Source organism: Antechinus flavipes, chromosome 3 (assembly GCF_016432865.1).
Source record: "Antechinus flavipes isolate AdamAnt ecotype Samford, QLD, Australia chromosome 3, AdamAnt_v2, whole genome shotgun sequence".
In the NCBI taxonomy this organism is placed as follows: Eukaryota; Metazoa; Chordata; class Mammalia; order Dasyuromorphia; family Dasyuridae; genus Antechinus; species Antechinus flavipes.
In genome coordinates this window covers 10,706,312-10,718,807 of record NC_067400.1, presented here as the reverse complement: position 1 = coordinate 10,718,807, position 12,496 = coordinate 10,706,312, and the positions used below count along the sequence as shown (strand labels likewise).

The window sequence follows — 12,496 nt, the reverse complement described above, 5'->3', positions numbered from 1 at the left end:
AGCCCTGGCTCTGATTGGGCACTGAGGGGAGAGAGGAGAGAGGGAATTTAATCTCTGTCTCACCCAGGAGAAACTGAGGCTGAGAGATTAAGTGCCCTGCCCAAGGAGAATACCAAGTTAGGGAGTGGCAAGACCAGGATCAGCACAAATGGCCATGGGTGTAGGGGCAAGATATCCACTCTCCACCTGGTGGGGAAATGTTGCCCGCTGAGGGATGAGTGGACAGGGGATCTGTCTGGGGAGCCCTAGCCGGAACTGTCTCCCCCTCAGCAAAGAAGGGACAGGGAAGGGAGTGGGCAACAGGAGCACGGGAGGGCAGCTGGCCATCTCCCTGCTGTCTGAGGAAGGCGCGCACAACTGGACTGAAAAATACCTGGCTTTGGAAGAATTCACACGTCCCAGAGACATATTTTTTGATGTGGTCACCACTTAGGGAACCCTTGCAAATCCCTACAGGCTGGAAAAGGGGGGAAAGAGGCCATCGTTAGAAAGAACAGTGCAGGGGGGCTCTCCTCTGCTCTTGCTAGCACTTCCCAGGGGGCTTCACAGTCCCCTCGGATAGACCAGTGCTCCTCATTTTTCTCTCAGCTTCGCTCCTGAATCTCCTTCTAGAGCTGCTCTGGGATGACTCAGGAAACCCCACCACCACCCAAGCTCACTTCAGCCATGACCCTCTGGCACTGGAAGTAACCAATGCCCCTTGAGGCTCTCCCTTACACTGCCTGGTCCTTCCCAAGGAGGAGCCCACGCCAGCCTCGAGCCCAACCTGGGCAGGGTCCCGGATCCCAAGCCCTTCCTTCTCTGCCTCCCCCCCGACCTCCTTCTCTGTTGTCCTCCCCCACTGGGGCAAAAGCACACTGAGGACAGGCTCTGACTGGTTCCACTGCCATTTGTGCTTCTGGCTCTGAGCTCAGAGGTAGGTACACAGTAAGCACTTCATTAAAGCTCTGGTGGAAGCTCAATTACCTCGTTGACCTTAGAGAACATCCCAGCAGATAATACCAGGTCCTGGAGGGCTCTGAGCTATTTAAATGATCTTTTTTCCTTGATTGAGTTAGCCAATTTTCTGCTAAACTCCCCGGGGGAGAAGATCCATAATCCTTGGGCAGGAGCTTACCTGGGCATTAGCAGGTGGTGGCAGACATTTTTTAGGCAGCGACTTGGTGCAGGGAGACTCGGTGACTAAGAATTCCACGGAGTAGGAAGGGCCCCTGACCCACTGGAGGGAGGAAGAGGAAGGAGGCAAGGGAAAGAGAAGGTGTAGAGAGGCAGGGGAATGGGGATGAGTCAGGAGGGGAGATGAATATTATCTTGTAGAACCTAAGCAGGGGAAGGTTACATCAGCTTTCAGCTTCTATAGACCTGAAGCTGATTATGTAAATAAAAACCCCAAGCCTGGAGATTCCCCATCCCTTGTGTTAGGGAAAGGTTAATTCCCCACAATCTATATTGCAAGATGGCCTAAGATAATAGATAATCCCAGGACAGAGAGAGAGAGAGAGAGAGAGAGAGAGAGAGAGAGAGACAGAGAGAGAGAGAGAGAGAGAGACAGACAGAGAGAGAGACAGAGACAGAGACAAAGAGGAGAGGAGAAGAGAAGAGAGGAGAGGAGAGAAGAGGAGAGGAGAGGGGAAGAGAAGAGAGGAGAGGGGAAGGGAAAGGAGGAGAGGAGAGAGGAGAGGGGAGGGGAGGGGAGGGGAGGAGAAGAGAGGAGAGGAGAGGGGAAGGGAAAGGAGGAGAGCAGAGGAGAGGAGAAGAGAGGAGAGGAGAGGGGAAGGGAAAGGAGGAGAGGAGAGGAAAGGAGAGGAGAGAGGAGAGGAGGGGAGGGAAGGGGAGGAGAGGAGAGGAGAGGGGAGGGGAGGAGAGGAGAGGAGAGAGGAGAGAGAGATCTTTCCTCTAACCATAGGGTAGTAGATAAACAGGACTAGGGAACAGTCTCCAACTTACATAAGTAAGAACTTTGGTAACTTTGAAGAGATGAAATGCCTTCCCCACTGTAGTCTCCTTGTTGATTTTTTCCAGAGATTCACTAACAGTTTGAAAAATCCTTGGATCTGAGAAGTTGGTAATGTACACAGGGCAATCGGGGCACAATGTGGCAAGTTCTCTTCTGGAAACTGATTTTTAAGCAAATAGGGAAAAAATAAACATCTTTGTGCTCTTAAAATCACAGTTGCACATCATGTTATTGCACTACATTAGGTAGCTGGGCAGTTTTCAACACACTAAGTTCTTTTTTCAAGAAGCCTGTTATGCACAAAACAAGTCACTGAGTTCAAGCAAAATCCCCAGAAGTAAAATTTCTGCTCCCCAGATACTGCAGATGCCCTCAGGGACCTTCTGCTCTACTGCGGATTCGATAAAGAGACATTACGATTTTGATCAAAGATGAAGGTAAAGGTGAAGAGGGAATGCTCATCCAGTCTTTTCAGAGGACCTAAAGTCTGGAAGGATGATTAATTCTGGGGGTTGACAGTCAGGTTCCAGGAACTTCCCAGGCTAGTGAACTGGGTAAGACAAATTTCTGTGGGAATTAATGAAAAGCTCAACATTTGCATTTAACAAATCAATGAGAATGGCCTAGGTTTGTCAGTCTCAGTAGATTAGGAGCTTTTCTTAAAATGTAGCAGGGTGATTATGAACCTTTGTTCTGTTGGACTGAGGCACTGGCCTTCAAATTAGACAAATGCTGTGGTTCAAATCAAGCCAACAAGCATTTATTAAAGTGCCGACTGTGTGGTAGCACCGTGATGAACCCTGGGAATACAGAGGAAGAATATTGTCCCTCATCCTCAGGCTTTCACCATCTACTAAGGGAGACAACATGCAAACAACCATGCACAGATAAAATAAGTACAAGATGAATTGAAGATAATCCCAGAGAGAGGAACTAAGATCAAGAGGACTCCAGAAAAATCTTCCTGCAGAAGGAGAGAGCTGAGCTGGGACTAGGAGGAAATCAAGGAAGCTGGGAGCCTGGGAGAAGAGGGAGAGAGAGCCAGATATGAAATTAGGCGTGTCTGTACAAGGAGCAGAGGGGAGGCAATGACACATGGAGGTGTGAGAAGATGGGAAAGGTGGAAAGGTACCAGGTTATGGAGCTCTTTCAGAGTCAAATAGAGCCTTGATCGAAGAGGTAAAAAGAATAAGGGAGGTAAAAGGAGTTTGTTGAAGAGGGGAATAACGTGATCAGATCTATGCTTTAAGAAGATCCGTTAGGCTGCTGAATGGAAGATGAACCATAGCTTACATAGGAAAGGAGAAATTTGTTTTTGTTTTTTGGGAAATGATTTGTAGCATTAAAATCAATAAAACTTGAAAACAAATTCAACGGACCAATCAAAGGAAAACTACCTCACCTGGACGAATGGTGCAATTATAGGCAGGTAAGTCGAGAATTCTTCTTGGCAAGTTAACATAAAATATGGCTTTGCACTGGCCATAAACCTAGAGTCAAACACATTAATTAACACGTTATAGTTGCTGAGAAAACAAGATGGTGTCCTTATCTCATTCCTCAATGTTATCCCAAGAAGCCCCCCATGATAATGGGGGACCTAATGAGAATGCAGGATCTGGAAGGAGACTTTTTCCATACTGAAAGAAATCAGTCTGGAGTATTTTTCAATTATTTGGAATGAGGATCGAATATACTGTGAAACAATGGGATTCCACTGGCATGCATCTAAGTGAAAAGGGAAATATTTACAAAACTGGAAGCGACCTTGGAGCCCATCCATCCATTTTACAGATGAGAAAACTGAGGACCAAAGAAATAGATTTATTCAAGTCATATAGCAAGTGAGTAGTAAAACACACCAAATCTGACCCCCCCCACGCCCCAAATCAGCTTTCTCTGCAAGAGCATGAGGCTTTTTAGAACTAAACAAACTCAGAGACTCATTTCCCTTTGGACCCTCTCCCCTTCCTCTCTCTGAATTCATTGAGAATAAACACTTACTGATTCGAAGAACTGCCCAATCTCACAATCCTTCCAGTTTTTCTTGCTGAGCACGTGACAATTCGTATCTACTACATCAAGGGTGAGGTAGTACACGGAGCCTGAACCTGCCTGTGAGGAGGGGAAATAAGAGATGTTTTATGCATGGCTCGCCCATGGCAGGCAATATTGTGCCAGGATCTGGAGAGCTGGGATCTGGGAATGAAAGAAAGTTGTAAAACCCTCAAGTTTCATTCCATGGAGCAATTGAGAATGGGATAGATTGGGAAGGATGATTCCAGTCATATTCAGTAAGGAGATAGCCCTGGCATTGGCCACCATTGCCCAAGAAGACTTCCCACCCACGATCCTCACCAGATTAAGCCAAGGAGGAGTCTGAGAGGCTTAATCTACCCTTAGAAAGAGAATTAAGAAGAGAAATGAGAGTGAAAATCAAGAAAATCTTGAAAAACTAATAAAGAACTTTATAAGAAAAACACTAGGGGCCCCAATTAGGGGCATACCCACTTTGCCCAAACGCCAACCAAATTGCTTGTACCTTTTGACCCAGCAATGCCTCTACTAGGTTTCTATCCCAGTGAAATCATAAAAATGGAAAAAGATCTACAAGTGCAAAAATAGTTATAGCATCACTTTTCATGATGGCACCAATTAGGGAATGGCTGAATAAGCTGGGATGTATGAATGTAATGGAATCTATTGTGAGATGTAAGAAATGATGAGCAATGATGAGCAAAGCACATTTCAGAAAAAAACTGGAAAGACTTGCACAAATTGATACAAAGTGAAATAATCAGCACCAGGAAAACATTGTGCACAGTATCGCCAACATTGTGTAATGATCAGCTATAACGGACTCAGTTCTTCTCAACAGTACGATGATTTAAGACAAATATAAAGGACTCACAAAGGAAAATGCTATCCAGATAAACAACTGGTAGACTCTGAATGCAGAGTGAAGCATGTTGTTTTCATTTCATTCTTTCTTCAGTTGTTTTCTTTTCATCAGTTTCTTCTTTCACAATTGTGACTAATATGAAAATATGTTTACTTGGTGAATAAACTATATCAAATTGCTTACCATTTTCAGAAGAGAAAAGAAGGGAAGAAAATTTGGAACTCAAAACTACTAAAATGAATGCTAAAAATCTTCTTGATATGCAACTAGGGGAGAAAAGAAAAGGCTATTTTTAAAAAATAGAATTAGCCAAATGGAAAAGGAAATACAAAAGAAGAAGATAATTCCTTAAAAATCAGAATTGAGCAAAAGGAAGCAAATGACATTATGAGAAATCAAGAAACAATAAAGCAAAAACAAAAGAATGAAAAATAGAAGACAATGCAAAATATCTCATGGAAAAATAACTGACCTGAAAAATAGATACAGGAGAGATAATTTAAGAATTATTGGACTGCCTGAAAGCCATGATCAAAAAAAGAGCCCAGATATCATCTTTCAAGAAATTATCCAAAAAAAAAAAAACCCTACTCTGATATTCTAGAAACAGATTATATAATGGATAATCCACTAATCACTTCCCAAAAGTGATCCCAAAACTAAATTCCTAGGAATATTTTATCCTAATTCCAGAGCTTGTTCCAGAGTTCCAAGTCAAGGAGAAAATATCGCAAGCAGTCAGAAAGAAATAATTCAAGTATTATACAGCCACAGTCAGGATAACACAACTGTTAGCAGCTTTTGCATTAAAGGATCAGACAGTTTGGAATAGATATTTAGAAGGCAAAGAAGCAAGTATTGCAATCAAGAATCAACTACCCAGCAAAACTGAATACAATTCTTGGAGGAAATGGCTATTCAGTGAAATAAAGGACTTTCAAATGTCCTTGAAGAAAAGAGCAAAGCCGAATAGAAAATTTGATATTCAAATTCAAGACTCAAGAGTATCAATAGGTAAACAGGAAAGGAAAATAATAAAGGAATTAATAAGGTTAATCAGTTTATATTCTTACTTGGCAAGGTAATACTTGTAACTCATAAGAATTTTCTCCTTATTAATGGCAGTTAAGAGTATATATAGACAGAAGGCACAAGTGTGAGTTGAATATGAAGAGTTAATATCTAAAAAATAAAATTAAATTAAATTAAGGGATGGGAGAAAGGGAAAGGGGGAGATGGAATGGGATAAATTATCTCACATAAAAGATGTGAGAAAAAGTTTTTGCAATAGAGGGAAAGGGGGGAAAGAAATAGAAAGTGAGTGAACTTACTGATATCAGAATTGCCTCAAAGAGGGAATAACATACACACTCGGCTGGATATAGAGCTATACTTAACCCTACAGGAAAGCAGGAGGGAAAGGGGATAAGGGAATGTGATGACAAAAAGGAAAACAGGTTGGGGAAGGGTAGACAGAAGCAAAATACTTTTGAGGCGGGACAGGGTGAAAGGAGAGAGAGGAGAGAATAAATGTGTGTGGGACAGGATAGGATAGGAGGCAAATACATTTAGCAATAGTAACTATGAAAAAAATTGAAGCAAACTTCTGCGTTAAAGACCTCATTTCTCAAACATAGAGAATTGAGTCAATTTTATAAAAATAAGAACCATTCCTCAACTGACAAATGTTCAAAAGTTATGAACAGTTTTCAGATAAAGTAATCAAATGGAAAAAATGCTCTGTCTATTGCTAGAAGAAATGAAAATTAAAACAGTTGTGAAGAAGTTATTTTTTCATACCTATCACACTGGCTAATCGAACAGAAAAGGAAAATGACAAATGGTGGAGGATATGTGGGGAAAACGAGCCATGATATACATGGTTGGTGGAGTTGTGAACTGATTCCATTATTCTGTAGAGCAGTTTGGAACTATGTTCAAAGGACTATAAAACCATGCACACCCTTGATCTAGAAATGCTATTACTAAGTTTGTATACAAAAAGAGAGAAAAAACAAACAGGAAAAGAAATCATATCTACAAAAATATTTTAAGTAGTTTGTTTTTTTTTCTGGTGGCAAAGAATTAGAAATAGAGCAGATGTTCATCAATTGAAGAACGAATCAATTGTGTATGTGATTATGACAGAATACTAGTGTGCTATGAAAAATGATGAGAAGAATGCCTTCAGAAAAACCTGGAGAGATTTTCATGAGCTGATGCAAAGTGAAATGGACTGTGTTCAATGTAACAGTAAGCTTATAAGATGATCAGCCATGAATGGCTTATCTATTCTCAGCAATACAATGATCCAAAACAATTCTGAAGGATTTATGAGAAAAAAAAATGCTATCCATACACAGAAAAAGAACTGATGATATCTGAAAATATACCTTTTTAGTTTCTTTACTTTTCTTAAAAGTTTGGGGGTCCATGTTTTCTTTTACAACATGACTATTATGGAAATGTTTTGCTTGACAATACATGTATAACCTATACCAAATTATTTGTTTTCTCAATGAAGGGGAATGAATGGGGTGAGGAGGGAGCAAGGGAGAGAAAATGGAACTCAAAGGTTTTAAAAATGAATGCTAAAATTATTTTTATATGTAACTGAGGGAAAATAAAATACTAAATACATTTAATGAAAAAGAAGAGGAAAAAAACTTACATTCTCCTTGGGATGCAACATGTAAGCAGAGAAATGATTATCAGCTCCAGAAACAACATGGTGTGGGGGCTAAAGAAAGGACTAATGACCTGAATGGTAAGGATGACCCAGTCTTGAGTCTTTTCTTTGTGGAATATGGTCTGTGCAGTCTGGGACAAGTCACCTTAAATCTTAGGGTCTCTAGGAGACTTCCTAAGACTAGGATTTGCTAATCTGCCTGGATGAAGGGAGGTCCCCAACCACTTCAATGGAATCAAAAGTCTGGACTAACAATGAAAACAAAAAGGGGAAGGATTAAGAGTATCTGCAAAGGCTCATCACCATCTACCCTAATTAGCAGCTGAACTGAGCCTTGAAGAAAGCCAAAGAGGCAAAAGCTGAGTGAGTAGTACATGGCAGACATGGGAGATAAGCTGGGAAAGATCATGGTGGGAAGTAGGAGATGGACGGCCATTTCAGAGAAGATAAGTTATTTGGCTGTAACAGTGTGAGCAGATGGACAAGGATCCATACTGTTCCCACATCCCGCCATCCCCACTCCCTAGTGAACATCATTTTTTACCTGATGATGTTCTCGGACATCAGCCACTCGATTGAGTCTGAAGATGTAGCCTTCCTTCCGGTCCTCATTGATCTTTTCCAAAGCAAAGCCCGCCATAGACAATACTCGAGAGTCATTGCAGCTGGGCTTCAGGAGGAGAGGATGAGTCTGGAGGATCTGACCTGGGGGAGATGTACTCCAGGCACTGTGCACCAGGACCAAGAGGCCCAGGGAGAGAGTGAGGATCATCCTGCTGGACTGGCTGCCTCCGTCTGTAACAATGGGAGGCTAACAAATGGGATGCATATCTCACCTTTAAGCCCTTTTATCCCCTGAATTCAAGGCTGACCTTTGATGACTGGGAAGCCGGATGTTACCTGAAACCTGCAAGCGATAATCAAATCAATGATTGACATGCACTTTACTAAGTTGGGGGGCGGGACAGAGCTCGTTTCCACTTAAATTTTTCTGACCCGGCTCCCCTCCACTTTTTAATCACTGATTAATAAGCTCTGTTTTCCCAATCATTTCCAAAGGGATTACTCAAGAAATCAAAGCAAGCCATTTACCCCAAGTTCCTGCCAATGACTCATTAGATTCTGGCTCTTTCCCCAAGTTCTCACAGAACCTCATAGGTAGAAGGGTCCACAGAAACCAGGTGACCCAACCTTGACCAGAACAAACATCTCTTCTAATTCAGACCCAATAACCAGTCTTCCTGCCTCTACTGCAAGACCTCCAGGGACAAGGAGCCCAGTACCAGCTAATCAAACAACCAGAATGTGGTAAAGCCCTATAATGTGCCAGGTATTGATCTAGTTACCGCTTGTACAGAAATAAAGAATGAAACAATTCCTGTTCCCAAGAAGTTTATATTAGAATGGCATGTGTGTGTGTGTGTGTGTGTGTGTGTGTGTGTGTGTGTGTGTGTGTGTAATGTACATATATGGGATAAATATAGGTAAAACAAAGGTAGAATGGTTGGGGGTGGGTCACAAGCAGTCAGTAATTTGGGAAAGGATTCAGGAAGGAAATGGTACCTTAGCTGCATCCCAAGGGCATGGTGATGAGAGGGATTTTTCTGGGCATGGGGCCCTTCAGTGCCAAGTCCCAGAGAGAAGATATGCAGTATCTCATGTGAGAGAACAGAGAAGAAGTCAGCTTGGCTGGATCGCAGGGAGAAGGAAAGGAAGGATGCCCAATGGGGCTGAAAAAGTCAGTAGAAAGAGGAAAAGAGGAAGAGAGTGAAACTTGGCAAAAGATGAACAGTGAAAGGACGATGGGAAAGGAGATTTAAGAGCAGAATTGACTGAAGAGTTAAGAGTTACCAGTTGGTGTGCATACCCTTTGATCCAGCAGTGTTACTACTGAGCTTATAGTCCAAAGAGATTTTAAAGAAGGGAAAGGGACCTGTGTGTGCAAGAATGTTTGTGGCAGCCCTCTTTGTATGGCCAGAAACTGGAAACTGGGTGGATGCCCATCAATTGGAAAATGGCTGAATAAATTGTGGTTTATGAATATTATGGAATATTATTGTTCTATAAGAAATGACCAGCAGGATGATTTCAGAGAGGCCTGGAGAGACTTACATGAACTGATGCTGAGTGAAACGAGCAGGACCAGGAGATCATTCTATACTTCAACAACAATACTATATGAGGATCAATTCTGATGGACGTGGCCATCCTCAGCAATGAGATGACCAAAATCAGTTCCAATAGAGCAGTAATGAACTGAACCAGCTACATTCAGTGAAAGAACTCTGGGAGATGACTATGAACCACTACATAGAATTCCCAATCCCTCTATTTTTGTCCGCCTGCATTTTTGATTTCCTTCACAGGCTAATGGTACACTATTTCAAAGTCTGATTCTTTTTGTACAGCAAAATAACTATTTGGACATGTATGCTTATATTGTATTTAATTTATACTTTAACATATTTAACATGTATTGGTCCACCTGCCATCTGGGGGAGGGGATGGGGGGAAAGAGGGGAAAAATTGAAACAAAAGGTTTGGCAATTATCAATGCTGTAAAATTACCCATGCATAGAACTTGTAAATAAAAAAGTAAATAATAAAAAGTAAATAAAAAGCTATTTTAAAAGAGTTACCAAGATTATTTTCAGAGAATGATCTGATCTTGTGGTGATAATTATCAGTGGCTCATTATTATTAAAGGAGGTGTAATTATGGATATTAGTGCTGCACCTGCTATTTAGTAGGTGCTTCATAAATGTGAATTTACTGATTGGCTAGTGTCCTGTTATTTTTATTAGTGCCTCTTGTTATTATGGAGTCACTTATTCTAACTTTGGCCCCCAAATCCAAAAGTTCCTATTCTGGTTTGTATCCTCCACTGCCCTGACTACACCCAGTTCAAAGGTCACAGGAAGATTAATTCTGTAAAGTAGAAATTATACCCCAAATCACTCTGTGCCCCCTCTGTGAGAATATTCCCCAAATTCATTGATTTCTTTCTCTTTTGTGGGTGGGAGGCTTCCTATGCCAGTGCAATGGTTGGTCCAGTCCATCATAATCATCACCTCAATGAATCAACCCAACAAAACTGTCCTGAGAGGGAGGCTATTTTCTTGCATTTGTACACGTGGGGCCTAGAATGTCAGTTTGGCTAATTTAAAAAACCCATATGAAAGACATTGATGCTTATTCAGTCTCAAAATATATTGGAGTCAGAACACAAGAGCTTTAAATGCTAAAGCAAGACTTTGGATTTTATCCTAGAGGGGAAAAAGAGACTAGACTTTCTTGAGCAGAAATGTGACATCAAATTTGCATTTTAGGAAGATGAATATGGCAGCTACATGGAAGAGGGATTAGAAAGGGGTAAAACTGGAGGCAGGGGAGGCAGGAAGAAGCTAATGCAGTAACTGAGGAGAGAACTCAGGACTGACTTGAGGGAAATCATTAATTGTGATTGGAAGGGCCAGTCATCACAGCACTATGCTGTGGCCGTATCCTTGGGAGGTATCCTGTCACCAGATTTGAGATCTGGCCATAGAAGGGATCTCAGAAGATGCTCAGACAGAAGAATTACTTCCTCAGGGTCACACAGGGCATGATGGGAAAGCCTCCTGAAACTCAGTTCAGGGACAGCTCCCCTCCATACTCTGACTCTGGCATTATGCTTGTTTTTTTTTTTTCATTTTTTTAAATTATAGCTTTTTATATTCAAAACATATGTATGGGTAATTTTTCAACATTGACCCTTGCAAAAACTTCTGTTTCAACTTTTCCCCTCCTCCCCTCCACTCCCTTCTCTAGATGGCAGGTAGTAACATGCATGTTAAATATGTTAAAGTATATGTTATATGCAATATATGTGTACATATTTGTATAGTTATCTTGTTGTACAAGAAAGATAGGATTTAGAAAGAAGATAAAAATAATCTGAGAAGAAAAAAACAAAAATGTAAGCAAACAATAACAGAAAGAATCGAAATGTTATGTTATGGTCCATATTCATTTCCCAGTGTTCTTTCTCTGGATATGGCTGGTTCTGTTCATTATAGATCAGTTGGAACTGATTTGGATCCTCTCATTGTTGAAGAGAGCTACGTCCATCAGAACTGATCTTCATATGGTATTGTTGTTGAAGTAGATAATGATCTGTTGGTTCTGCTCATTTCACTCAGCATCAGTTCATGTAAGTCTCTCCAAGCCTCTCTGTATTCTTCCTGCTGGAATTTCTTACAGAACAATAATATTCCATCACATTCATATACCAGAATTTATTGAGCCATTCTCCAATTGATGGGCAACCATTCAATTTCCAGTTTCTAATCACTACAAAAAGGGCTGCCATAAACATTTTTGTACATGCGGGTCTCTTTCCCTTCTTTAGTATTTCTTTGCGATATAAGCCCAGTAGTAGCACTGCTGGATCAAAGGGTATGCCTAGTTTGATAATTTTTTGGGCATAATTTCCAGATTGCTCTCCAGAATGGTTGGATTCGTTCACAACTCCACCAACAATGCATCAGTGTCCCAGTTTTCCTGCATCCCCTCCAACATTCATCATTATCTTTTCATGTGATCTTACCCAATCTGATAGGTTGTAATGATATCTCAGAGTTGCCTTAATTTGCATTTCTCTGATCAATAGTGATTTAGAGCATCTTTTCATATGGCTAGAAATAGTTTCAATTTCTTCATCTGAAAATTGTCTGTTTCTATCCTTTGAACATTTAGCAGTTGGAGAATGGTTTGATTTCTTATAAATTAAAGTCAATTCTCTATATATTTTGGAGATGAGCCTTTTATCAGAACCTTTAGCTGTAAAAAATGGTTTCCCAATTTATTGCTTCTGTTCTAATCCTGTCCTCATTAGTTTCATTTGTACAGAAGCTTTTTAATTTAATATTTTTGAAATTTTCTATTTTGTGATCAATAATGACCTCTA

The 12,496-nt window shown here is 40.9% G+C and overlaps 1 protein-coding gene across 2 annotated transcripts in view; it reads right to left on the bottom strand.

The window, feature by feature from the left end:
* LOC127558384 (fetuin-B-like) overlaps nucleotides 1-12,496 on the bottom strand; it is a 33,212-nt gene that overhangs the window by 1,856 nt on the left and 18,860 nt on the right. The window contains exons 1-6 of one of the 2 annotated variants that reach the window (XM_051991763.1): nucleotides 8,093-8,355; nucleotides 3,962-4,072; nucleotides 3,360-3,447; nucleotides 1,948-2,117; nucleotides 1,118-1,219; nucleotides 374-457 (exon numbers count right to left, since the gene is read on the bottom strand). The exons of the other annotated variant lie outside the window; for it this stretch is intronic. Of the exons in view, the coding sequence (XP_051847723.1) occupies nucleotides 374-457; nucleotides 1,118-1,219; nucleotides 1,948-2,117; nucleotides 3,360-3,447; nucleotides 3,962-4,072; nucleotides 8,093-8,320 (783 nt within the window). The 5' untranslated portion in view covers nucleotides 8,321-8,355. Of the gene's footprint in view, nucleotides 1-373; nucleotides 458-1,117; nucleotides 1,220-1,947; nucleotides 2,118-3,359; nucleotides 3,448-3,961; nucleotides 4,073-8,092; nucleotides 8,356-12,496 lie in introns of those variants that run through there. 2 annotated transcript variants of the gene reach the window in all.